This window comes from Platalea leucorodia, assembly GCF_965183815.1.
Source record: "Platalea leucorodia genome assembly, chromosome: 3".
NCBI lineage: Eukaryota > Metazoa > Chordata > Aves > Pelecaniformes > Threskiornithidae > Platalea > Platalea leucorodia.
Window position 1 is genome coordinate 128,176,602 of NC_138825.1, and position 26,520 is coordinate 128,203,121.

Here is a 26,520-nt window from a genome sequence, read left to right on the forward strand (position 1 = left end):
CCAGTGTGGGTCCGAGTGCCAGCAAAGGGAGAGAGCAGTGTGCATGCATGCACGACGTACCTCAATGTGTGCTTGCCTCAATGTGTGGAGTTTAATAAGGTGGCAGGACAGACTGTGGTGATCAGGCACAGGGCATGGCCAGACTCATGTACTGACCTGTCCCTGCTTACATGCAATTACCCTCTTATTCCCTTATCCCTCTGTTTCCCATACTTGTTCCTCCCCAAATTACCTAAATCCCTCCCTTTTCCCACCTTTGGTTCCTCCCCTAAACATCCTATAATAAATCCTGTGCTATCCCCAAATACTCTTTCCCTGCATCCCATAATGTGTCCTGCACCCCTAGGCAGCCACCCATCTGTGCTTGCAAGGTGATCCAGAGAGCTCCCAGTGAGGCATGGTGATGGGTTTCACGCCTGGACCACGGGGCTGGTGGTTTTCCTGGGACAGCCCTGGGAGGGGCCCGGGGTGGGGAGTAGGGGGGTGTGGAGGAGGGGGAGAGAGATTTGGGTCCCCCCCACCTGCTCTTGTACCTCTTTGTCCTGGATTTTTGGACATTGGCCTTTGAGGGGCTGGTGCTTCTCTTCTGATGAGCCTGGGACTAGCTGGGGCAGGTTATTAATCAAATTACTCCTCCTGCTGGTGTTTGTGCCTCCTTTGTGTCTACAGCTGAGCTTATCACATCACCTAACAGCCTGAGCTTCCTGGTGCCTTCAGCAACCAACTCTCAAACCTCTGGTCTCTCCAGGATCTGTCCCAGGCCACACCAAAACCTGGCTCCCAAACCTCTTTGCTGGCTCACCAGCAAGTCCAGCTTGATGTTCGCTGGCAAGCACACATTGAGGTACACGTCGTGCACGCATGCACGCTGCTCTCTCCCTTTGCTGGCACTCAGACCCACACGCCCCCACGTGCAGTAGAAAGAGCCCACACACCCAGGGAACAGCTAGAAAAGAAGATCACTTTGTGGTGATCCTTTTTTTTTTTTTTTAAACACACAATTGGCCCCTTTTATGCCTGTTTCCCACACTTGTTCCCTGCCCCAGTCCCTCCCTTCCTGCAAACAGCTCATAGCAGTCCCGCCGGCCCCATGTGCCCCCTGCCCCGAGCCCTGTAGGCAGCAGCCCCTGTTGCTGCCTGAGGGCATCTCCCACTGACCCCCGTGGACCTCAGGCAGCCCAAGGTCTGACCGTCCTCCGGGAGCCCCCGTGGCAGCCAGGCTGGGGGCCTCTGCTGGCTCCAAACAGGTCACCAGGACCCCTCCCCAGCACAGCTCCTTGACTCCTTTGCATTCCTGGAGGTGAGCTGTCATCACACAACCAGCTGGGCAGTTTTAGCAAAACTCCTGATTCTATTCTTTGAACAGCTTCACTAGGTTAATGAAAAGAACTGTAGATATAAGGGCATTTGATATGGCACATGACACACCACAAAGCATTTTGATTAAAAATTGCATGATAAAACATCAACAGAGCACCCAGTAAATGGTCTAAACCCAGTTACATCTCAATACAAATTACTAGTTTGAGATCACCACTAACCAGTCATTTTAGGGGACTCCACAGAGACTGGTGCCAAGTCCTATATCAAAAACTTTAATGACCAGGAAGAAAGTTTAAAACCAAACCCTCTCGAGACCGATGCCTTGCAGCAGGAACAAGACAGTGGGCACATGACAATTCAGACAAACTGTTTTTAACTCCACCAAGTGAAACTGCCTCTCAGCTCAGCCTCCCTGGTACTGCAACTCTGGGTGCTCCATCCAGGACTGGGATTTACCCTTCTCCACGAGGCTCTACAGCATCACTACTGTCCCCATTCTAAAAAGGATGTGTGGAAACTAGGACTTCAGAAATAACAGATGCTTTTAGGACTGGAGAAAGTAATTGTGCTCATTCCTGTGAGAATTCAGTCTGTTTATTCAAAATTTGGAGGCAACTTGGCCAGCAGGGTGGTACCAAGGTACCAGGTACCAAGTTGCTCCTTAGCCAGAGTGAGACAAACCTGAAGAAACCCACTTTTGCAAAGGAATTCTCCTTGAGTGCTTCCCTCAGGCAGCACCATTCTAGGGAACACATCAGCTTATCCAGAAAGTTTCTGAGCACAGAAACAGCCAGCAGCAAGTCCAACTGCAGTGCCTGCGTGTTTGTGGCTCTGAACTCCCAACCCCGCACAGGGCTGCAGGAGCCCAACTTTGATGATCCAGGGACCATAACAGTTCAGATCTGGACACATCATCACTGGAGAGCTTAAACACAGGGGCTTAAGCTCAGGGCTACCAGGGAAGGGGCTCAAAGATGACAGAAGATCCAGGCTAGTGAGGCGTGGGCTGACTGAACTGCAGAGGCTGAAACAACAGGCCAGGACCAGAACGGTGCAATTCGTCTTCAAAGGGGGAAGACTTGTAGTGCAAGGCATTGCCAAAGGTACTCCCCTGTGACACAGGAACCCCAGAGCAGCTGGAGGAAGTTGTGCCAGGTGACCTGGCCTGCAAACCTCATCTGTGCTTCCCTGTGCTCCACGCCATGCCAGGTGGAAGGTGAAGGGGCACAGCAGCAGGGAGTAGCAGCCAGCCTTTCCATCAGTGGTTTATAGCCCAGAGACTTCACTCCTGCGGGAGCAGCTGCAGTATCGACACATGTACAAGCTTTACACCATCCAGCACACCAGGTAGGAGCTGCCTCTTGTCACACCTTGAAGAGAGCACGCAGCTAGATGGGGTACAGCATGCTGCAGGCAAGTTAGCTCAGGAGGGTGACTGGTACCTGTCCCTTCAGTAGACACAAACTGTCTCCAGAGACTTGTCTCCTGCTCTGTGTGCAACAGACTGTCCTCAGTTGAGCGATCTCCGGGTAATGGAGAGGGAGCACCCCCAAGCACTGCAGCAGGGCTGGCACTCTACAACAACATGGCAGAAGCCAGCTGCTTCTTGAGCTGCAGACGCATCCCCCACAGTGCCCCGAGACCAGGGACAAAATTCTCCTCCCCATCCCATCTTCCTCAACCCCCACCTCCAGGAAAGAACCAAGGACCAAAAGTACAGCTACGTTTTCTGGGCTTTTAGTTTGAAAAAAGTATTGATTGAAAGTGTACAACAGAACAAGGTGTGGCAGCAGCGCCACAGCCAGATTGTTTCACAAATAAAACCATAAAGGGCCTTAAATAATTGGGTGCAGATTAAAAAAACCTCAACAGTGAAAAAGTTCTTCCCTCCGAACAGAAATTCACAGGCACAGAAATGGGAACAACCACATGGAGACAATGGGGGGACATCCTTCTTCTAACCACAGGGCTCTGTGCTCACAGGCTGCCAGCTGCAGTGGGCTCCTGCGCTGTGGCTGGTGGCTGCTCCTGTGCGCAGCTCTGCCCTCGGCTCCCTCTTTGGAATGGTTACAGATGAACAGTGCGACATGCCCTTGCTAACCAGACCCGCCCCCCACCCCCCAACCAGGACACGGACAAACAAGGCCTCTGCTAAGGCTAAAAAAAGGACAAGACTTTGGAGTCTTGAGTTCAGCATGTTTAAGAAACAAGAGTCTGGTGAGCGCACAGCAAAGTCCCTGTGCGAGGCCTGCTATTCCAGCTTGGCCTTCTTGTTATCACCGCCATTCTCTTCTGCTGGTGCTGCCAGTGCTGCCATGTCCTCCAGTTTCCGCTTCCCACTTTCAGCAGGTGGGTGTGTATTACGGGGTTTGAAACTGATAATGATGCAGGTCATGTTATCACAGCCAGTGCCATCCCCTGAGGTGTCTGGAGCCAAACACTGATCCAGCAGCTGAGGAGGGACAGGACAGGTTAGCAGAGAGCACAAACACAGCACTTTGAATAACCTGAGACCCTGGGCTCATTCTAGCAACTGACAGTGGCTTAGGGCAGCCCTGGTGTGGGCTGGGCTCAAATGCTGTTTGCAGCCAGACAAGGGACAGAAACAGCCTCAGCAGCCCTGGTTTTCTGAAAGTGGACAGGAACTCCTTTGGCTTGACAGCAACCTAGAGGTCAGAAACACTGGTCAGGGTGCCAAAGGACCTGGGTCCCAATTCAGAGGCATCTCTGCTCCTGTTCCAGCCAGTGTTGCAGCCCATGTGCTGCGAGACACCCCAAGTGCTGAACAAACTAGTCTGATGGAGAAGGAGGGTAGAGTCAGGCACCAAGCCGGGATGCAGAAACACTGTGTGCTGAAGGAATGGTGAAGCTCTGGACCTTACCTCTTCTACAATGGAGGAGAGCGGCCTCAGGACTCCATTCTCATCCTTTTGGGTGATCTTGGACTGGATGAAATCCACCACTTCCTGGCTGCTCATCACATTCCTGCAGAGAGTGGAGAGGTCAGAAGGGCAAGCGAAGGGAGCAGTCGTGGCATAGTGTCCCAAGAAAGCCTCACTGTGGCAGGGAGCTGATGGGAACAAGGCTGTGTGCAGCAAGGAACAGGAGAGTTCAGAGCTCAACACACTGTGATGTCCCTCCAGCTGAGGACAGCTCCTCAGGGGCCCAACTTAACTCTCTGAGGTCATGAGGAAAAAAGGGCTGATTAGCACCCAGGGCCCTTGGGACTTCCTGAAGCCCAGCTCCAGAGAAATACCAGAATAGCGATGCCAAAGAGGCACAACTGCTCCCTCACTACTCACCAGATTCCATCACAGGCAATGACCATGAAGTCGTGGTCGTCATTTATTGTCAGCACTTTGATGTCAGGCAAGGCAGAGATCATTTGTTCTTCTGGAGGCAGATTCTTGTTCCGCTTGTAGAAGTGATCACCTGCAGTGGAGAGGAGGATCAGTTTTTGCTGTGGTTGGGCCCTGGAAATGCTGCCTACCCTCAAACAGTGAGAAACACTGTCCTGCTGAAGGGCAACCCCAGCAGAATCGGAGTCAGTGCTCCCACAAACAGAGCAGATCAGGCTGTGCGTGCATCAGACAGAGAAATCTGCCACATGTCCAAGGCATCAGCTTTGATGAGCCCAACACGCTGTTACCATGCAATGATGGGAAAGAGGTGCCTTTGCCAGTTCAGCGTCTCTTCACCCCAAACCAAGTGCCACTTCCCCAGCTCCTGGGGCAACACCAGGCCAACAGCACATGGCATCTGGCAACACCAGCTGAGATCCTGCAGCAGTGCTCATGAGATGAGCTAGCCCATGTCTTGGAGCAGGATTTGCAGCTCACCCCAGCACTAGCTTGGCTTTGCTCTGATTACGCTAGATGCTCATTTTCCAGAAGCTCAGGCTGTACAGAGCCAGATATTTCAGTGCAATGCCCACATCACACTGCTGGGTTCGGGTCTTCCCAAACCCTCAGTAGCCAGAGCTCACTTGAGAAAACAGATCCTCAGCTCTGACTAGCAGGCTTATGTGGAATTACATCCTAGAAGGGGACTTCTAGGGCCACTGCAAAATAGTAGGTGGAAATGCCAGTGTCTCCCTAAATAAACAGACTCCTAAGTTTCCGTCCTGAACATGTTTTTCTCTCTTTACCCTAGGATAATCATTTCAATGGTTTTGGTCTTTCTGCACAAGTACTCTTCACTCACATCCTTAGCTGCTGTCATTTCCTTCCGTTCTCTGTGTATTTCCCAGTATATTCTCAGTGTTATTCACTACCCTTTCCTTAATGCCTCCCAGCATCTCATCTGCTCAGACTGTAGCCATTGACTGGGCCAAGACCTTGTTTGGCTGCTAACAGACATGCCCAGTCTCCTAAGCCATTAATTACTCCAACACTGCTTGTAAGAGACCAAAAGATGAGTGCAAACAGCAGTCAGGTGCTGCCTAAAGCACTGCAGCAAGGGGGATGGAGTTTGTGCAATTAAAAGGCAAGGCTGGCTCAGGAACAATGGGCTCAAACTGCATTAAAGTTAGGTCCCCATGAAGCATGCCAAGGTCCTTCAACAGCCTCTTAACAGGAAAAAAATCTTGTTCAATAGTCAACAGTCTGGTTTTGAGACAGTTTATATGAGGTGGTTTCTGACAACTCAGCTGTTGGCACAAGAGCCTTGGAGGCTTCACACACTCTGTCCTGTGCTGGAGCCTGGTAGGTGCTAGGTGTTGCTTTCCACTGATGTCTGCCAGTTTCATGGCCATTTTCTCTAATTAGACTGAAATCTCAACACATCAAATATTGAATAGGTTCTACTCATCATCCAGTTAAAAATTGTTCCTTAAACTTAGCAGCTGGCAAGCGCTGGAAGCATGGATGTCCTGAGCACAGCACTCTGAGGCTAGGCATGCCAGCGTTCACCCCGTCTTGCTCACCGATTGCCCTGGAGAGGTTGAGACCGCCATTCACTCTCCCATCCATGGTGACCTTGCCACCAGCGTTCTTTATCCTAGCCAGCTCCACCTCATCCTCTGGCTTGTGGTCATATGACATGTCGACAGCTTTGCCACCTTCTGACACCACGCAGCGAGAGTCTCCAGCATTAGCCACAATCAGCTGCTTGCCCCGGATAAGCGCCACGACAGCAGTTGTCCCACTGTCAGAGCCAGGCTGCAAGAAACAAATGGTTTTGCTGAGACTCCTTTCTCTTGCTCCATATTGGGTCAATAAGGGAACCAGCATTAGCCACCACAGGCCCAGCAGTGCCCCAAACCCCAAAGTGCTGCATCTCACCCCTTCTTCCCATAAGCACACACAGAACAATGGAGAAAAGCCTGAGGGAAGTGTGAAACACAGCAGAGTGTGTTCATTGAGAGGCAGGGTCAAGCAATACCTCTGTTCCAGCCTCACAAAGCATCAGTGGTTCAGGATTCTCCAGTGTTCAACATATCCTGCTATACCCTCAGCCCTAATGTGTTGATTCCAGCCCCAGTCCAGCTTGAGCAGAAGCCTCATTGCAAGCCAGGACATCTCTCCAAAGAGAAAAGGCTGGCACCTTGGAAGATGTAGTCCCCTTTTCCTGACATCCTGGGTCCCTGGCCCATCTGCCAGTACTGCCACGGGCTGAGGAGCCACAGCCTTGGCCTGGCAAAGAGCAATGCTCTGCCCAGGAGCAGCAGTGCCAGCAGAGCAGTCCTGCTACTGTCCTGTACTCTCCTTCCACGCCAACCCCCACAGCGGTTTCTAAGCACAGCAAACCCAGCAGTGGGGTCAGCCTCTTCCAATCTCAACCTGCTGCCCAGATTCATGTCCTATCCCTCAGCCTTTTGCATAAAGTCAGGCTGTCAGCAGCTGTGTTCAGCCTCAGGAGAACAAAAGGGGTGTTTTATCCTCATCTGAATGGAAATAACTCCTTGCTGAGTACCCCCCAAGTGCCCTTGGCTCCACACTATGCTGCAGAACACAAGAACAGGGTGTGCACCTCCTCTTTCCCCTCCATGCCTGGTAACAACATTTCCTCCTCTTCATCCTCATCCTCCTCTGCTTCTTCAGTGTCATCTTCATCATCTTCATTCTCTGCCTCTTCACTACTGTAACCATCCTCATCTTCACTGCATTCCTACAAGAAACAAGAGATACCACCAGGAGTCACACAGGACACTTGCAGTGCCCTCCCCAGACAGCTGGTCCCTCCATCCTGGGGACAGATGGTAAGTTCACCCCAGAAGACTGATGACCTGGTACGTTTTCCCCACACCTGATATCTACAATCAGAGCAGCTAATTTCAACTACTACAGTGAATGGAGGGATGGTGCATGCAGCAAGACCAAGGGCTATCCATTACGGCCGCTGCACAGATGAGGGTATGTTTCCTTCAGGGTTATCTAAACAATCCCCGACACTCCCATGAGATGGTCTCAAAGTATCAGCCTGAAAAACCTACTCCTAGGACACACCTAGGATGAGCCAGAGGCTCATAGCTCAAGTACCACAGTAAGCAATGCATTCTGCCCAGCCAGAAGGCCACTCTGTCCCAGCGCTGTTTCCTACCTCACTGTCTTCCTCCTCTTCCTCAACCTCATCTGACTCATCCTCACTGTCCTCAAAAAATTTGGATTTGGTTGTGCGCTGGGGCTTTCCCGTAGAGGAGCAGGAGGGCCCGGCCTCCCCAGTAGAAGAGGTGACGGCCTCGTCACCTTTGCCTAGTTCAGGCTTCTGCAGAGCAGGGCTGTTGCCTCCAGCGCTGGCTTTGTCTGAGGTGGAGGAAATACCCGTGATTTCTTCATCTGGCTTCCCATTCTTCCTCTCCTTGTGGTCGGTAAGCTCCCCTGGGTCAGCCTCTCCATTCATACTTGACTCCCCATCATGCTGCTTGCCTGTCCCCTCTGCAGCGTTCTCCCCAGCTGGAGCTAAAGACTTGTTTTTGAGGTTCTTGGTGCAGTTTTGTCCATAACGTGTGAGAAGCTCCTCAATGGTCATTGTGGCTTCTTCATGCAGAAGAGCAGCTTCCTCATTATCCACTAAAAATGGAAAGGGGGAGGGAGTGAGGACAAAGAGGGTCAGAAAGCAGCATACATCATCATAGCAGCAGCTGTGCAGCACATGCTGGGTTCAGCAGTGAGCTGCCCTGACTGGAGGTTGCTACTGCAGACAGGTTTCAGCAATGCTCAACAGGTTGATCACTAGCGGGCACAGACAAATGCAGCCAGGCCTGCACCGTCCCACAGCTTCCAGGCGTTGCAGATGAACAACACGCAAATGGCAGGGGAATGGCTTTTAACCACAGCCAATGCATGCAGTCTGAAAGTTACCCTAGTGCCTCCAGCCTCTGACGCTATCTGGCTGACTTGCAGGCAGCATGGAGCGTTTAAATTAGCTGTAAGGTTGGAGGGTAAAGAGCCTCATATTTCATGAGTGCAGGCTCATCTGAAGCTGTGGGGGAAGCAGATAGACCACCTTCACGTGCAGATTTGTTCATTAATACTGCAACCAGGAACAAGAAGTTTTTGTTATAGCAACTGCTCCATGAGCCTTAAGCACAGTGATCCCAACCAGCTGTAATCTAGACACTTACAGATGATAGAATAGCTTTAGGCAGTGAATGCTGTATCTCCCAAGTGGGACACTGGACAGAAAACAGGATGACTTTCCCTCAACTATGAGCCAGTGACCACCGTTTCCCTATTGACATCCCCTTGGTTATAATTTTCTTTGCTAATTAATCCTACAAGGGAAAAAAATACCCATATCCCAAATATTCCTGAAAGTACAGGACAAAAAGAAGAAAAACCCAACCAACCAAAAACCCACTTTGTCCCTGTCAGCTGGAGAATGACGGCCAATAAATTCAGCATTTTCAGACCAACACACAGTGTTCAAGGTGACGGTATCGCTTTACATCTGCTTCAAGGCTAGTCACAAGATATTCAGCCGAGAGCAGCACAGGATTCTATCCTGGGATTTACCTTCTAGCTGGCTTCATGGTCTGGCAACTACTTGCTGGTGGAAAAGCACACTTGCTTCTTTGTGCGAAAAAGAATTGCTGAAGAGACCAGGATCTACTTCAATCCTACCTGCAGCTGGTGTCTGTCACCAGCCTGAGAGAGCTAAGCACTGGACATCATACTGTTTCACCTCACAATTTAGCCTACTTCTCAGCTCAGAGGTTTCTGACATCCTAGAACATTAAGCTACCAAATGAATGAGAATTCCCCTAGCACCAGCCCAAAGCAATAAACAGTGCTGCAGGGTGGCAGTTCAACTCCGGCTGAATTTTAACTGAGACATTTGGACAGAAAACCTTCTGCTAAAGGAGATCTGGCCCAACCGCTCTCAGTCCCTGGCCTGGAGCTGCAGTCTTGTCTATTCAGTGGCATCTGACTTACCATCATCTTCATCAGCAACTTTTTCCTTCTCATCTTCATCATCTTGGGGTCGCCCAGCCATCTGGGAGAGCTCTTTAATCACCTCCTCAGTGGTGAGCTTGGCATCTATGGCTAAGAAAGCATCTTCCAGGGCCTACATATGAACACAGACACGAGAGCGTGCACAGTTTCATCTTCCTTACAGGATGCCTGCCTGTCATGCTGTACAATCAAGTCTCTTCCAGAACACACACCATACAGAATCACAGAATGGCTGAGGCTGGCAGGGACCTCTGGGGTCCATCTGATCCAACCCCTTGCTCCAGCAGGGACACCCAGAGCCAGTTGCTGAGGACAACGTCCAGACAGCTTCTGAATAGCTCCAAGGATGGAAACTCCATCACCTCCCTGGGCAACCTGTGCCAGTGTTCAGTCACCCTCAAACTGAAAAGCGTCTCCTCATGTTCAGAGGGAACCTCCTGTGGTCCAGTTTGTGCCCACAGCCCCTGGTCCTGGAACAGGGCACCACTGGAAAGAGCCCGGCTCTGTCCTCTTGGCCCCCTCCCTGCAGGTATTTATAGCCATGGATGCCGTCCCCCTGAGCCTCCTCTGCTCCAGGCTGAGCAGCCCCAGCTCCCTCAGCCTCTCCTCATAGCAGAGATGCTCCAGTCCCGCGGCATCTTGGTGGTGCCTCGCTGGACTCTCTCCAGTCTGTCCACATCTCTCTTGTACTGGGGAGCCCAGCACTGGACCCAGCACTCTGGGGTGGCCTCACCAGTGCTGAGCAGAGGGTAAAGATCCCCTCCCTCTACCTGCTGGCAACACTCTTCCTAATGCGGTCCAGGACTCCATTAGTCTCCTTTGCAGCAAGGGCGCATTGCTGGTTCATGGTCAACTTGGTGTCCACCAGGACCCCCGGGGCCTTTTCTGCTGAGCTGCCTTCCAACTGGGTGGCCCCCAGCGTGGTCTGGTGCTACGGAGTTGTTCCTCCCCAGGGGCAGGACTTTGCACTTCCCCTTGCTGAACTTCATGAGGTTCCTGTCAGCCCGTTTCTCCAGCCTGTCCAGATCCCTCTGCACTACAGAGCAGCACGACCCTCTGGTGCACAGCTGCTCCTCCCAGCTCGGTGTCACCTGCAGACTTGCTGAGGGTACACTCTGCCCCATCCTCCAGATCATTAATGAAGACAAACGGGGCTGGGCCCAGTATTGACCCCTGGGGTACCCCAGTCGTTACTGGCCTCCAACTAGACTTTGTGCCACTGATCACTACCCTCTGGGCCTGGCCATGCAGCCAGTTTTCAATGCACCTCACTGTCTGCTCCAGCCCACACTTCCACAGCTTCTCTAGGAGGATCTTATGGGATGCCAAGTCGCAAGCCTTGCTGAAGCCCACAGAGGGCCTGGGGACAGAATAGCATTCAAAGCCCCTGTGGGAATGGCTCAGCATGCAGGCTCCTCTACTCAGCAGACAGGCTTATTGCAGTCAGTGAGCACAGCCAGCTTGGGATCAGCAAAGCACGATACTTGGCTGTTTCAGCTTAGAGCAAGAGCCACAAGCTGATTCAAGTTTGCTTTGTAAGCTATCCTCAGTCTAGATATAAATGGAAGTTCTGGAGAGACTGTCTTCCCCTCACCCACGCTGCTACAGATCCCAGCACCAACCCACAGAATACCTGATGTCAGATGAGGCATTAGTACTATGAGGGAGAATTACAACAGAGGGATCGCTTGGTGGAAGCAAGATATGAACTAACCTCCCACCTCTGACAAAAGCTACCCCTGCCCCCCAAAAAACAACCCACCAAAACCACTCAAAGAACCAGCCCACACCTTTCACTGGAATGAGTCTGAAAATTAAAAAAAAAAAAAAAGGCAAAAAAAGAAAGCTGGAAAATAGAATATTTCTGTTTGAAAATACAATCAACACCTGGTGTACGCTCCTAGAAACAAGGAAGGGAAATTAAAATGGAAGACACAGCAGACAGACCTTGGAGGGACAGGGCCCTCCACATAAGTATTAGGGACCTAAACATGGGCTTTCCTCTGCATTGGTGCTTACTTGTTTCAGGGCAGAGCTAGATTCCTACCTTTTGCAATTTGCCTTCCTTATAGGCCTTCTGGTCTTTGATTATCTCAGGAAGATACTTGGCACAGTACAGGGCAACTTCTTCTCCTAAAAGAGAGCAGAAATCATTTAAGGAGGCTGGTCCTCCCAGAAGCAAAACGCACTCCTGAGCAACTGAATTCCTGAGGCAAATCTTGGGACACAAACCAGAACTAACCCAGACACGGAAAAGTCACACAGCAACAGACTGCTGGGGATCTCACTCATACCTCCCAGCAGGCTGCATCTCCAGAACAGCAGGATTTGCTGATGACCCCTGGCAAACCTCAATGAATTCTTACCCATCAGGTTTATAAGCTTCCTGAAAGGGAGCTTAGGCCCATTTTGGCACTTAGGCCAACTGTTTATGCCCATCCTATCTAGGAAGCTCTATTTTCACATGTAAGCGCAGGTATGAACAACAAGCAGGGGAAAAGGGAAGCTTTTGGTCAAGGTAAGCTCTTTCTCAGAGCATTACCGACACCTGACGAGCAGCACAAAAAATTTTATGTATTCTAGTGTGTGTTCTAGACCAACGAAAATACGATGACAGAGCCTTGAGATAAGCCTTTCAGGAAGATGGGGGTCCTCATTGGCAGAGCAATCATCTTGGTACAGGAAGGTGTGCATGTGTGCACGGCATGAGTGAATGGTGGCCAGAACACCAGGCTGCTGAGGGCACAGAGGATAACTTGGACTGACAGTCAACAACGCAAACCAAGTACCCACTCCTAGAACAGCTGAAAGATTTTTAAAAGCTGGAAACATTCCAGCAGCTCAGTAATTAATACTGTCAAGTACGCAACAGAGCACAGGAGACATCTTTTGTGATCATGAAGATGCTATTAAGAGAGGAAGAAGATTAAACAGTGAGGGATTGTGAATTTCTGTAGTTCATCTCGGCAAGGGGGACCAGAAAGAATAGTGCAACTTGCAAGAGATCAATCTAGTAATTTAGGTTTTTATATGAGAGGCAAAGAATGATGTCAGGCATAGGAATCTAGCTCACAGGTCACGAGAAAGAAAAAGTAGAGCTAGAAACTGAGAAACAAACTAAATGACAGCCACAGAAGAGTGGCAGAGAGGGGAGCAGGCAGACCACAGGCAGGTGGAGGGGTCCAGCTGCAGGGTCCAGGAGCGTGCTTAAGGCTGTGCTGGATGAGCCGTTCTCACAGTCGAGAGACTCTGCACACTGCGCACTTTGCTATAGGTAAAGGCAAGAGAGCCACGTGTGCTCCTTCCTCCTGGCTACAGAAGGAAGGTTTTTACAGCGGAGCTGTAACAGCCACTCAACTCTTGATCTCCTTGCTAGCACATCCCAGCTTCGCTCCCATTCTTCCAGCCAAACAGAGGCTGCGCAGGTAGCTGGGCATGAAGAGAAGTAACACGCACAAGAGCAAAGCTCTGTGAAGGAAAGGGGAACAGGGGAATCCAGGGGAAAGTATGAGAAAGGTGGGAAGTAGCTAGCCATCGGCTGAGCAAAGGGAGAGGCAGGGGGAACACAGTGAGAAGTGAAAAGGTGGTGAGATTTGAGAGAAAGAAAGAAAGAGCAGACAAGGGACTTTTCAAATGTGCCTGCAGAGAAGGGATCAAGTCACCATTGACAAAGAACAGCAACCTTGCAAAACAGTTGCTGTTAAAATAGCACTACAAAAAGTTCAATGCTGCGGCTCTAGACAACAAAGAGACGGAGCTCTATTCTGACCATGCTCTCAAAAATGCAGAGTGGGAGGAAAAGGGGGGGGAAGGAAGATCACAGAAAAATAAGTGATCTAAGAGAGAAATAGGAGTGACCCTAGCATTTTAATGAGAACTTAAAAGGAAATACCAAGGTGACCTGACAATCACCTGACAATCAAAGGAAAATGGCAGAAAAAGACTTGCAGGATCTCAAATGAAGAGGACTGACAATTAATGTCCATTGACATGGGCTTATGGAAGCATACCTTGCCAATCCAACTCAACATCTGCTCTTAAAGATACTATGATTTTGCCTGATAAAACTAAGCATGCTGATGTAACAGATTTAGGTAAGGTGTATATAACTTGCATACATATAACTTACATATATGTATATAAGACAGCACTTTGCTTAAACTTTCAAGATAGCACATGCTGAATAAAGAACTGCCAACTACCAGTCATGAGATGAAACTGAACAAAGAATCACATGGGAAGATGTGTTTATATGCAGTCTTGAAGGCCTGGCTCCAGATGATACTGTAATATTTTTATTAAAGAGCCAAAATAAAACAAAATTTCTATGAGAAAATTATAGACAGAGGAAGTGGTGAATAATGACAGTGATAGGTCTTCCAGATCACTTGATGAACTGGGGGGAGGGAGCAGGGGCTGCTCAGAGAGGTATGGCCACCAAGGAAACCATCTGCACAGTCTTGGACCATGGCAGAAAACCACCCAGCAGATGCGAATGCTCCATGAGATGGTCCTGGAACAACAGGCCAGGAGCACACTACGTGTGTGCTTTGATTTAGGCTCCTTTTACTTAGAGCATAAATTAGCAGGTCATAAAACAGTAGTCCTGAAGCACTTGCAGACAACATCGACAACTGCTACGTCCTCGCCTGTATGACAGGGATCGAGCGGACCAGCCTGGCCTAAAGGCAGCTGGGGCAGTTTGCTGCGGGGACACAGGGCTCTGCCACGGGCAGAGCTGTTCCAGGCAAGTTCCAGGACTTGGCCAGCACCTTGGTCGAGACCTAGATGTGACAGCAATGCACTCCCATATAAAGGCTTGACCAGTAAGTGAGGCGGTGCACTGAGTGTGCATCAGCAGTCCGAGGAGGAGAAAAGCTAGGAAAACTGCAGGAATATCTCATCCCAAATGAGGAACTACCGAACAGGGAACAGGTCCAGTGGGCTGCTGCCACGACTGCCGGTCATCACAGGGGGCAGCTGCAGTCTCCTCCAGTTTCTCTTCCAACCTGCAATCATTCCTGCCTGCCCAATCTGGACCAGCATAATGGTGCTGACATCTCTTCCTCATCTCATTTTGACACTCTCTGGGACACTGAACTGCATCATCCAGAGTGTATGACAGAGACACAGGTGGGTCATCTGCACGCAAGCCATGCAGTGCCCTGCAGCTCTTCAGAGGCTTCCCCAATGGTCTTAGACAAACGCTAAACAGGAATGGGGTGGGTAAAAGCCTGCATTGCTTGTACCAGATAACTGTTCTGGCAGAAGAGCACTGGCCACAGCTACCTACTGAGATCAGAAAGAGGGAAGAGAGCGACTGAAAGGCACACCCTTCCCTGCCCAGCAGGGTCTGCAGATGAGGCAGCAGCTCTGTGCAATCTGTGCTACTGGAAGCAGCTCACAGATCTAGTAATACCAGCATGGACACCTGATCACCCACCAGATGGAAAAGATGACCAAACTTTGTAATCTTTCTGCCACAGCTAGGGACAAGGGGTTTTCTTCACAGCAACAAGTAGCTTGATCCAAGAAAGTCACCAATAGCTTTGCAGCCTTGGGCCCAGTACATCCCCTGTAAGCAGGGAGGGCATGGGACTGGAGCACAGGCTGCAGGAAGATGCTTTCCACAAACCTGCCAGCACCGCACAAAGCAATGCAATAAAGATCTTGCTCTGTCACCACAGAAGCAGGAAGCCAACCCCAATATGAAAAGCTTTGGCAGTTAAACAAGCCATTTCTTTGAAACAGGGACGCTGAGATTAAATAATGATCCAGGAATGTCCGATGTGCCTGACTGTGGCTATCCAAAGACAAATTACTGTAAGAGAATTTGTAGGTGCCACAGAAGATAGGAAAACTTTGCTGCTTCCCGTGCAGCTCCAGCACAGATGTCACAAAAGACATTTCTGCTGCAAACTGATGAGGCTTCAGACTGGACCCTTTTGCCAGTCTCCTAGACTTCCCTCTTCATCGGCTGCAGCTCACCCTCAAACCAGGACACCCTCTGTGAGCAGAGCTGGTCATTGCGGTACCTCGTCTCCCTTGCCCAGAGGATACAAAGGTGATCACTTACAGCGTTTTAATCAAAACATCTAGAAAAACAAGATTCTCCTTTGGAGTCCTCTGCAAGGAGGAAGCAAGAGAAGGATGAGTGCATGTGTACAATACAGCACAGCAAGGTAAATGTGAGGAACAGCCATACAGGCTCTTCCCCTCACCAAGGCGGGCAAGACCACAGGACTAACTCCCCGGGGGAAGGAATGAAGTCTGTTTCTTGTACCTTTCAGACCAAGCTCTACACACTCCAAGGTGCATTTTAAACTGCAACAGGAGTCCCGGCGCTGACAGTTTTAGGACAGCAGGGAAAAGAAAACCTCATGATTTCCACTTCTTCACATTTCCCCAAGAAGCAGGACAGAGGAGAAACAGAGGTACAAAAGTAGGCCTTGGTACCCAGGGGTGTGGAGTGCCTTCAGCTGTCAGGGACTTCAAAAGCTTCAGGGGCTGAACGCTTAGAGAATACAATTACTCACGTATAATCACAATACATAACCAACAATGAATCCAGGATCACATCTTCCTCATCTCCAGTGTGAAACCCACTGTAAAATTCTCAAAGTCTCCATGAATCATTTTATTAATGTTTTCTAGAGGAGCAGCATCCAGCTAAGTAATGCCAAAGCCTCAGCTGCATTTCCTGCTTAATGTGACACAGATGCAGTAGTAGGAAGGTCTTCAGGAGGCTAGAGTAAAATATATAACATGTAGCACTGAATTCAGTAAAAAAGTAAGTGTCTGGAGGATTCTCCAGAGCATGTACTTTTATGTTCCTACAAAATTACAAAAAGAGACCGCTTTTGTTTGCAAGAGAGCATGTGGAGTTTTCAGCATGTCTGAAAGACCACGCAGAAAGGTGAAAGCATACGTGTGAAAGTTCAGGCCTCAGACCATATTTCTGCATGGCTATATGCCACTGCCAATACCCACATCTGATTCAGTTTTAAAAGCAGGAGTCACATTCAGATGAAATATGGAACAAAGTCAATATATCTTAGCATTTCAGGCAAGGCTGGCTCCAGAGTACCTAAGACCCAGCTGGAATCTCACTGCAGTACGATTTCTCTATCTCCAGGAGCACAGGCTTGAATATGACAGGTGAAGACAAGAATGGGCAGCAACCTCAGGGCAGAAACCTAGGCAAGAAAAAGGCCTCCAGATATACAGGTTCCTAGATCAAATCCTTTTCAGTGCACGTACATGCACAAACCCATCCTATCTCATCTTCACAAGGCTAAAAGTAGATCCCACTCCAAGATTTGATCTGTATTTAGACACAGACACACCATTTCAATATAAAATAAAGAAAGCTTAGAGTCAAATAACAAACTAGCTAACAACAAGTATCACAGAATCCCTATGGATTGGAATACTATGCCAAAACAGGAAAAGAAAAAATTTAAGGCCAGAGTATTAACTCCCACCCTGAGACAATGACAGGGAGGCAGAATGCTAAGGCAGATCAGAGGGCAAGATGACCAAGAACAGGGCAAGAGAGATCCATCGCTCTGCATACAAACTGGAAAGAAATTACAACAGGGCTTGCTGTATTCAAATTAAACACACTGGTAGGAGCAAAAAGAAAACCTCACTATGATAATACTGACTGCTGAAAAGGGGGAGTTACGTGTAAATGAGGACACTTTAAATTAAAAGGAAATGAAAAGAAACAGCTAAAAGCATAAAGCATGTGTAGATAGCAACAGAAATTGATCAGAAACACCATACTGGAGGTGCAGAGTACCTGTATATCATTCTCAAAGATTTGTGAGCAAGTAAATAGGCAACTGGGGAAGGCAAAAAACCAGCAGCATCTTTCAAAAACTGGAGGTCTTGTCCACAGGGGGAAAACATAAAAGAAAAAACGATGAGTGAAATGGAAAGCTCAATATGAAAAAAAAAAAAAAGTCCAAACCCACCCTTTTTCAAGGGACACAATAATAAAAACTTTTCCCAACCTGCCTGGAGGGGGAAGTTTACTGAAGAGTTTAAGGCTGATAGATGAGCAAGGTATAAAAGAAAAGCTAAATTCATTCTTTGCTCTGGCAGCTAATAAAGCTTAGAGATGCTCCCACCCTAAAACCTTCTTTTACATGGGACAGACCTGAGGAATTGTTTAAAAATAAAGAACTAACGCATCAATAAAATCATACAAAAGTAGGCATGGGCAAAAGTTGATCTTCAGGGTCAGGTTCAACTCTACCCATATCCTTCCTGATAAGGTTTGTCTAGGAAGAGCTGTAGAGATTCAATCACTGGCAATATAAAACAAAAGTTAGAAAACCACGCCAGTGCTTTGCCATTCTGATTAATGCCTTTCCCTAATGTCTACCTTGAATCTTTCCTATTGTATTTTAAAAAAAACAAATTACTTCATGTCCTACACTAATGGGAATGTCATAAGACTGTCAAAAGTCTTTCTAAAATAGACCTTCCTGTTAGCTGAGAAACTAACACACTGATCTTGAAGAATAGATTGGTTTGATATTATTCATTCTTGACCAGTTTTTGCTAGCTGCTACTTATCTTCATATCTGCTAGATGCTTACAAACAGTTTCTGAATTCCTGCAAGAAATAACATTAAGTTGAAGAGTTGCTAAATCCCTATAGCCTTTTTCCTTTGTCCTCTGCCTTTCAAAACCAACCCATCATCCCAGTGTTCTCAAAGATAATCTTCAGGATATCAGCAGCTGCTCAACCCAGGTCTCTGCACACTCTAAGATGAAGTTCAGGAGGAAAATAATTTCAAAACATTCAATCTAAATGCTTCAGACTGAGACCATATCTTTTGAAGAACTACTAGTCAACTACCTACTCAGGCTGACCTTTTTAATAATGACTATTGCAAAAAAAGGTCTTAAACTCTTATTTACAAGTTGGTAGAATTAAATAACTCACTTCTAAAGAAACACAAGAAATCATGAACTGCGGTACGTAATCTTCCACTTGAATCTGCTCTGTTATCAGAGAAACAAAAGGCATACATATCATACCAAAAAATAAATTTAAAAGCCTCAGAACAAAGCAGAAAACACTTATGTCAAAATAAATTCACAGTATCTCTGTAACTTGAAAGCTACAGGCAGTTCTAGTCAGCCTAACTAAAACATGTTGCAGAACTACACTATGTCCAAAAACAAAGAAAGAGATAAATATAATCAGAGCTGTGGTACAATATAATGTTTGGAATCCGTGGCTATATCCAGCAACAGTAGCCTAATGAGTTCCATGGCCCAGGCATTTCATCATCTATGCTAAAAATTACTAGAATGATCCATGGTGCAATTTTGGCACGAGTTAGTTAGCACTCTCATAATTTCTAGACACAGTTCAGGATCTAGTATGAACCAGAGACCAACAGTCAGTTTGGACGCAGCCACACTATATTAAACGCTAAGACAGTTTAATAGCATCAGTGTGGCCAGACTGTGCCAATTGACCTCAGGGCCAGAAAATGGGTGCTGCTGTTATTTAATAACACAGATCCAGCTGTATGACCAGAGACAAGTCTAGGACTCTTCTGACTGGAAGAAAGGACATGGAGTCCAAAATTATGAAAGTGAAAAGTGCTAATGCAGTGATTACTTGTTAATTTCTCATAAGTGTTGGGGATATTGCAGTGAAGTTATCAGGCAGCAGATTTAGATTGAAGCCTTTTTTCAAATAATAAAGTTCTATACCAAACAACCTATGCAAATAACCACCAAACATATAAACCTGGTTTAAAATTCAATTAGACAAATTCATGAAGGGTTAGTTCATCAAGAAGACTTGAGTGTGCCCATAAGATCGAATGGCTGCAACCCCTAACTCAGGGAGCCCTTAAGTGGGGAATGGAAGCTGGGAAGGTATGTCAGGGAATGGGTCTGCCTGTTGTATTTTTTCACTCTTTCCTTGGGCAACCAGTACTGGCAACCACCAGAAGATACTGACTAGAGTCAGATCTTTGGTCCAATCTCATGTAGTTTTTCTTACTGCCACTCTTCTGTGACTATCCTGTCTAGCTTATTCACAAAGAAAATAGCCATTCTTCAAAGTTTTAGAAGACAGAATGCAAATCTCATTTCAATTTCATATCAACCCATGACCTTCCTTCTAGAAACCCTAAGAAACTTTCAGAACCTTAGTCAATGATATCTATCAAAGAAAATGCTTCCCAAGAAGGAGCAAGATTTCTAATGATAGACAGATGCTTGCCCCAGCAGCCACTGAGCAACCTAGAAGAGCCACACCGAAGGACTCTGGAGAGAACAGTGGATGCAGTTACCTCCGTGTCCATCGTAGACTGAGAACATGGCTGTTTCACTGTCCAGCTCGGGTATGCAGTTGTGTGCATCCTGAAAGAGAGAGCAAAAGTCTGGAATGACATGGATTGCACTAGACCCCCACAGGGAAGTGGGAGAAAGGAGCAGGGAGGCTATGAGCACTGATGCAGGGATTCTCAAATATGGAGGGAGAGCAAGAACAGTAAGAAAGCCTCCTCTCACATTCTGAAAAGCTTATCTGGCGAGCACTCATCTTCAAGGAGGGGGCATGAATCTTTCACGTTACGGTGCTCTCTGTGCTAGAGCAGTAACACAGCCTTGTCACCATGAGACTGTACTGGAAACCCCTTCAGATCCTCAGGACAACTCCTCTAGATATGGCCAAGCTCACGCCAGAATCACATCCCTCTGCTCACGGTACTTGTGATGCCTGTGTTACTGTAGTAGCTCACAGTCCTTAAAGAACATGAGGCAGCAAGCTGTGCTCTATTGCACAAACTGGTACCTAGGCTAAGGGCTGTCTAGTCAAGCTTAACTACAGAAATACAAGTTATACTGGTGCAGATACACTGGCAACTTCCCCCCCACAGACAAATGCAACTGGCTCAGGGTCACCTGTGGAGTCTGGCTGTTCCCACAGATGCTCTCTTCCCCAGTTCTTCCCAAACAAGAGCCATGCAAACCAAAAAGCCACTCTGATGCACTGACCAAGCCAGAAGGTCAAATATGGAGCTTCCTGACCTCATGCCTTCAACCAACTGTAGTTTTGCCTTTGCTTGTCCTAGTGAATATGGTCACAGACAGCAACAGTTGTCTATCTGAACAGCCCGATGAAAGGCAGTCTTGCAGGACACGGGACTACCACATCCAGTGCGAACAACCAACCAGGCTGGAAAACCTTCCCTTGGGACAAAAGCTCCTTCGTGCTCTTCTTGCCACATGGGATGCTCCAGGAAGGCACTGCTGGCCTCAGGCACAGCTACCTGACAAGCAAGGCAAAGAGCCGGGCTTCTCTCAAGTGTCTTTTAATCAGTGAATCAAAGGACAAGCAACCAGTCAACTAGCAGTTCAAAAACCTAAGTACAAACCCAGGTATCACTTCCTAAGGTAAGGCATATATCTTGGTTCTGGCAACTGTCCAGAAACCCTGAGAATCTACGGGGGCAAACTGGAGGGAAGGTGTGTCCCAGGGGCATTTTGGGCTTAAATATCAAACTGCATCCAGCCTTTCCCTGTGCATGCTCCCAAACTACAAAGATCAACAACATATAAGCTATATACACTGAACCACCTTTCGCTCCACAAGGTCTCACAAGAGCAGTGGACTTTGAAGAAGGCACCACCCAGATTTTACAGCCAGGTGCCTGACCTCTTTCACCCTATGGGTAAGCAAACCGAACTTGGCTATTCCAATGCAAAGCCTAGAGCTGATGGATGGACTGAATCTTTCGCTTAAACCCTCCCCCCTGCCCAACTAATCTCCTAACATTCCTTAAAGTTCAAGCCCTAACCTACCAACTTACAGCCTGACTGCACCCCACATGCTTTTGTTCAAGAACAATCATGTGATATTTTAAACAACGTGATCTAGTCTCTTTGCTGTGGTTCAAGTTCATCACTTTAAAGTTAAATGTGCTACAGTTGCCCCAAAACACTGTGCTTACTCCAAGACAGCTGGCTCAAAGATTTGGATGTGTCCATATTTCCAGCCATAACCCAAAATTTCTACATACACACAGAACTACATTTGCTGCACAGCCAAGCAACTGTTGAGCTCTTTTATTTTTTTATTGTAAGACTCCTTGGATAAGAGCTCTTAACCCCCTGGAGTCCCACAATCTTATAAGAAAAGTCCATTGCCCTGCAATTTCTATCAAGTGCTAAGGAAAACAGAAAAAGAAAGGTTCTGGGTTAGTGCAATGAAACTCCTGAAACTGTGATGAAAACAGTGTCTGAACAGGCAAATTCCAATCTTAGTTCAAAATGAAAAAAATTACTCTGAATTATAATGTAGGAAATTTAACCGGAGAGCTCACTGGAGATAGCAAATGAAAATAAGAATAAGCAAAGAACCAGCATTTTTATGCTCACTGTTCAGACCATTTAAACTCTTTCATTACTCTCATTCTCACTCTTCTCTGTACCATAACCTAGTGAGACAGCAAAACCACAACAAAGTACCTGGGATAAGTCCCAGGTGACTAAACAGGAGTTTAATTAGAGCAAGTAATGCAAATGCTGCTGGGGAGGAAACCCAATATTGGCAGCAAAAACGGTCTCTCTACTCCATTTGCAAAGCACTCACCGCAACTTGTCCTGACCCCAGACCAGGGTGCTGCAGTCAAGGAGGGCAGACAAACAAGGCCAGCACGTGTTGGCAGGAGACAGTTCAGCTCCCACACTGCACACAGGGCTTGCTCTACGCTGCTCTGAGCAGGAGTGCTAGCGGCTCCGCAAGCCAGGCTGCACACCAGTCCCTGGCATTTTCAACACTACGAGCAGTTCAGAAAGCATCCGGTTGACCACTAAGACCACCTTGCGCTGCCAGCACAAGAGGCTGTCAGTTACAAGTCTCCATCCCTGCTTCCAGGCCTGGGTAAGCTGTCTGCAGCTATTGTCCTCCAAGTAACCATGATCTCGTACTCTTCAGACCGAGCAAGAGCTCACAAAGCCTAGATGCCAGCTTTCTGCTATCTGGTCTTCCCCTCAAGGGTGGCATGATTCTAAGTCTCCCTCAGCTACCTCAGTGGTTACTACAGCAGTACGGAAAAACAGTGTGTTTGAAACATCAAACATCAAATTCAGTTGAAAATAGCAAACAAGTTAAAAATGAGAGTTAATTTGCCAAACTTTGAACCAAATTATTGTGTTTTTTGAAGAAAGAACTTTTTTTCTGAGCCCAGGAGTGAAATGAAGTTGCACACAGGGGTTGTTGATGTCTCATCTTGGACATACGGTCAGAACAACACCAAAGAGCTCAGAGAGGCCCCATCCAACTACCTCCAAAGTGCCTCCTGCACCTTTCACTGTATCCCAAGCACTCTCCTCTGTACCATAAAGCCATCTTCAGCTTTTTCTCTTTCCTTATTTGCTCATAGTACCTCACACTATTTTTCTTTTTGTATCCTTATCCTTTGGGTCCCTCATCTGCCCAAAGCATTTCCTTATTCACAAAGAAACCTCTCTGGAATGGACTTTTATTATAGTATTTCTTCAGAGCCCTGTATAACTACCCCACTTGGGGGCTCCGAAAATGTCAGTTAAAGGCAACAGGCAACTCCTTTACACAGATTTCTACTACCTGAAAATGCCTGTGTCCTACCACTTGTACGCTCTGACCGGCTTCACTAACATAACGCATAACTAAACACTTAAGAGTAAACATTTGCTCAGAACTTTCTCCAAGTCTTGCAGAAGAGCAAAAGTATGATTAAAGATGAATAAAAGGAAAAAACACAAGACAAGACACAAGGAAGAACACATAGCACTGGAATGCAAGGAAATGCAACAGAACTGTCAAATTCTGCTCGGCTGCATGTGAAACAATACATGTTTCTCTCCCATCACAGACTTAGAAGCAATTTGCAGCAGGTTCAACTTGTAACACAAGCATTCCTGCCGTCTTCTCATTTCTTGTGATAACACAGCTAAACCATGTCTACACCAATGTCCTCAGTATTGCTTCTGCCAACAGGGAGATAAGCCAAAGATATTGGCTAGTGCAGAAAACACAGCTGCAAGCTCTGGGCCTCATCCAATTTCCATAAAGGTCAACAGCAGCAAGAACATACTTCAAATAAGTGAAATTACGAGCCAATGTCCTACCTGTGGGAGGGCTACTTTAGTCCACCAGCATTATAAATAGGGGCAACTCTCTGCTCTGCCTCATCCAAGCCTGTCTCCTTAAAACACTTTCAGCCTCTGTGCACCAAGGGTGCCAGAACGCTTCCTACATTCAGCCTCTTACAGATGTAATCGCCTTGCAAAGATTATACTGCACATCACCTCAGTGTTCCAGTAACGCCTCTGTGCCACCATTTCACCCCTCCAGAGGTCACCAGGATGGACCAGCTGAGACACTATCGGTCACAGCCAGCTGAGCACACACATACTCTGAGTGTATCTTAAGAGCACAAGCACCAATTCTCCTGCCTCTTCTACCCTGGAAACTAGAGCCAATGGTTTCACAAAGCTCTGATGCACACAGAAAAGAGGAAACACCTGGTTGCTGTTTTGTCACCAGTAAGACTGCTGTAACATTTCAGTAGCGGTAAAGTATCTGGTAGCGTGGCTCATGAAACCATATTTGCAAAAAATCAATCCCTGACAATCTGAATGGGACATCCTTTCCAAACTAGCCAAAGGGCTACAAAGAAGAAAGCTGCTTTACCATGTTCAGAGAAGATATGCCCTGGGGGGGCTGCAGGGAGCAATATTAATCCTTATCTAATTTAGCTTGTTTGCTGGCTGCCTGGAAGGGAAAATAAACCAGCACATTAATGGTACTCAGAGGGTGTTAAATTCAAAGAACAAGTAACTGCTGGCAAGGCAGAGAAGTAATCCCAGCAGCTCGATATTGTCCTTATACAAGCAGCTTTACAAAGTAGTTCCAACAGACTCCCCCACTGGGAGGAGTGTGGGCAAACACCTGGCTCCTGCAGCCAGATACTTCTCTTGCGATAATTCACTTGCCCCATAATGAGCCTAGCTGATAGGATGGTAAAGCCAGGACTGGCCACAGGAGACTGAGGGCAGCAACAGAAATTCCTCCAATAAATGTGCCTAGAAAAATAAAAATAGGGAGAAAGAGAATAGAGAGACTGACACTTCATTTCTGCCTGGAAAGAAAAGCAGGGATTTTGCCTGAGAATTGTTCATTTGCTTTCATTTGGTGCTTCATCCCAAGCGCTAAACTGTCCTTTCTGCCACTTTTTAACCCAAGCCTCTAGTTCCCTGCCGGGATTTCTCGGGCTGTACGTGCCAGGAGAGCCCCCGACGAGAAACCGTGCGGTGCTCCCGCGAAGCGGGGCGACTGTCCAGCAGGTCACTGTGGGAGCTGGGACAAGCGGCAGCCTACGGGCATTCCGGCAAGGCCACGGCAGCCCCAGGAGAGGCAGCCCCTCCCCGCCCCGACAGGAGCCTCAGCGCCTCGCACCCGCGGGAGGGAGGGACCGCCCGCCCCGCCCCGTCCCCGTCCCTCCGGTGGGCGCCGGCGGGGCCGCCGCGCCTCCCGCCCGCCGGCGCAGGACACCAAGAAAGGGCCGGGAGAGAGGGAAGCCTCCCCGCCAGGCTCGCAGCTGCAGCCGCAGTTCCGGGGGCTCCGCGGCAGCCCGGAGCCGCCAGGCCCCCCGGGGAGCGGCCGCCCGCAGCCCGCGCCCGGTGCCCCGCTCACCTCCATGGAGACGCGCCAGCCCTGCATGGCGCTGAAGCCGAAGTGGAGCGGGCGCGGCCCGAGCCCGGCCCCGTCCCCCGAGCTCTTCACCGTGTTGGGCTGCGACAGGTAGGCGCCCATGGCGTCGCGGCGGCCTCCACCGGCGGACCCGGCCCCCGGCGCGGCGGCCCTGCGCGGAGGGGCGGCGGCGGGTGCGGCGGCAGCCGGGCCGCGCGCGACCGGACCGTACCGGGCGGCACCGGAGGGCGCGAGCGGCCCAGCGCGGGCGGCGAGGCAGCGAGGGCAGCGGAGCCACCCACCGACGAGCGGAAGTCGCGCGGCCGGAAGCGCGGGCTATAGAGTCGCCACGGGGGGACGGCGCTCAGCCCGCGCGGCCGCGGCACGGGGGCCGGAAGCGCCTACCATAGAGACGAGCGGCGGCTAGCGCGGCACAGGGGCCGGGAGCGCGCTCCGCTCGGCGGCCTCAGGCCCACGGGGCACGGCCGCCGCTCCCCCCCCCGCTTGCCTCTCAGCGGTGCGCGGGCCCCACCGAGACTGCCCGCCACGGCCCGCCTCCGGCCGCGAGCTGCTCTGCAGCTCCCCTACTCCCAGCGCCGCGGCCTCCCCCGGGCCCGGCCCGTCCGCACTCTGCGGACTGCCGCAGCCCTTCAGAGGCCAGCTCGCCCTGCCGCCCCAGACAGCGGCGCTCGGAGCACACTCATCATGTGGCCAGGAGGGGGAACAGGGGACTGGGGACCGGCGGTGCCACCGCCCGCCTGTGGCACGGGGCGGCCCCGGGCTCGCCCTCACGGCGTGCGCCCGGGGCCCTCCCGCCCGCGAGAGAACCCCCCTCCCCCCGCGTAGGGCGAGGGCCCGGCGCGCCCGTGCCCCCGCCCCCTTCTATAAACTTAGCCCCGCCCACCGACCAATCAGCGGGGGACGACAACGCCTCTCCCGCGTTCTCATTGGCTATCGCTCGGGGCCAAGTCGCCCCGCCCTCCCCGCCCCGCTTCACGGCCTTCCACGCACTGAGCGCGCGGGCGCCCCCTATCATGTTATAGACCCAGAGCCCCGCCCACCGGCCCATTCGTGGAGGCTGACGGC

General features: G+C 49.4%; 1 protein-coding gene across 4 annotated transcripts; it reads right to left on the reverse strand.

Moving 5' to 3' along the window:
* Window positions 1–1,995: 1,995 nt before the first annotated feature.
* Window positions 1,996–26,274, reverse strand: PPM1G (protein phosphatase, Mg2+/Mn2+ dependent 1G). Of its 4 annotated transcripts, XM_082306459.1 has the most exons (11): window positions 25,438–25,526; window positions 24,694–24,827; window positions 20,048–20,117; window positions 11,767–11,852; window positions 9,699–9,831; window positions 7,864–8,333; window positions 7,294–7,431; window positions 6,248–6,482; window positions 4,626–4,755; window positions 4,206–4,308; window positions 1,996–3,775 (listed from the first exon to the last, which is right to left on the reverse strand). In XM_082306459.1, the coding sequence occupies exons 3-11, from the start codon at window positions 20,073–20,075 to the stop codon at window positions 3,575–3,577; spliced, it is 1,524 nt and encodes a 507-aa protein (XP_082162585.1). In that variant the 5' UTR covers window positions 20,076–20,117; window positions 24,694–24,827; window positions 25,438–25,526; the 3' UTR covers window positions 1,996–3,574. The 4 variants fall into 4 exon arrangements, with proteins under 4 accessions (XP_082162585.1, XP_082162584.1, XP_082162586.1 ...); XM_082306458.1 differs by lacking the exons at window positions 24,694–24,827; window positions 25,438–25,526 and adding an exon at window positions 24,436–24,656; XM_082306460.1 differs by lacking the exons at window positions 24,694–24,827; window positions 25,438–25,526 and adding an exon at window positions 20,754–20,936.
* Between the last annotated feature and the right edge of the window lie 246 nt (window positions 26,275–26,520).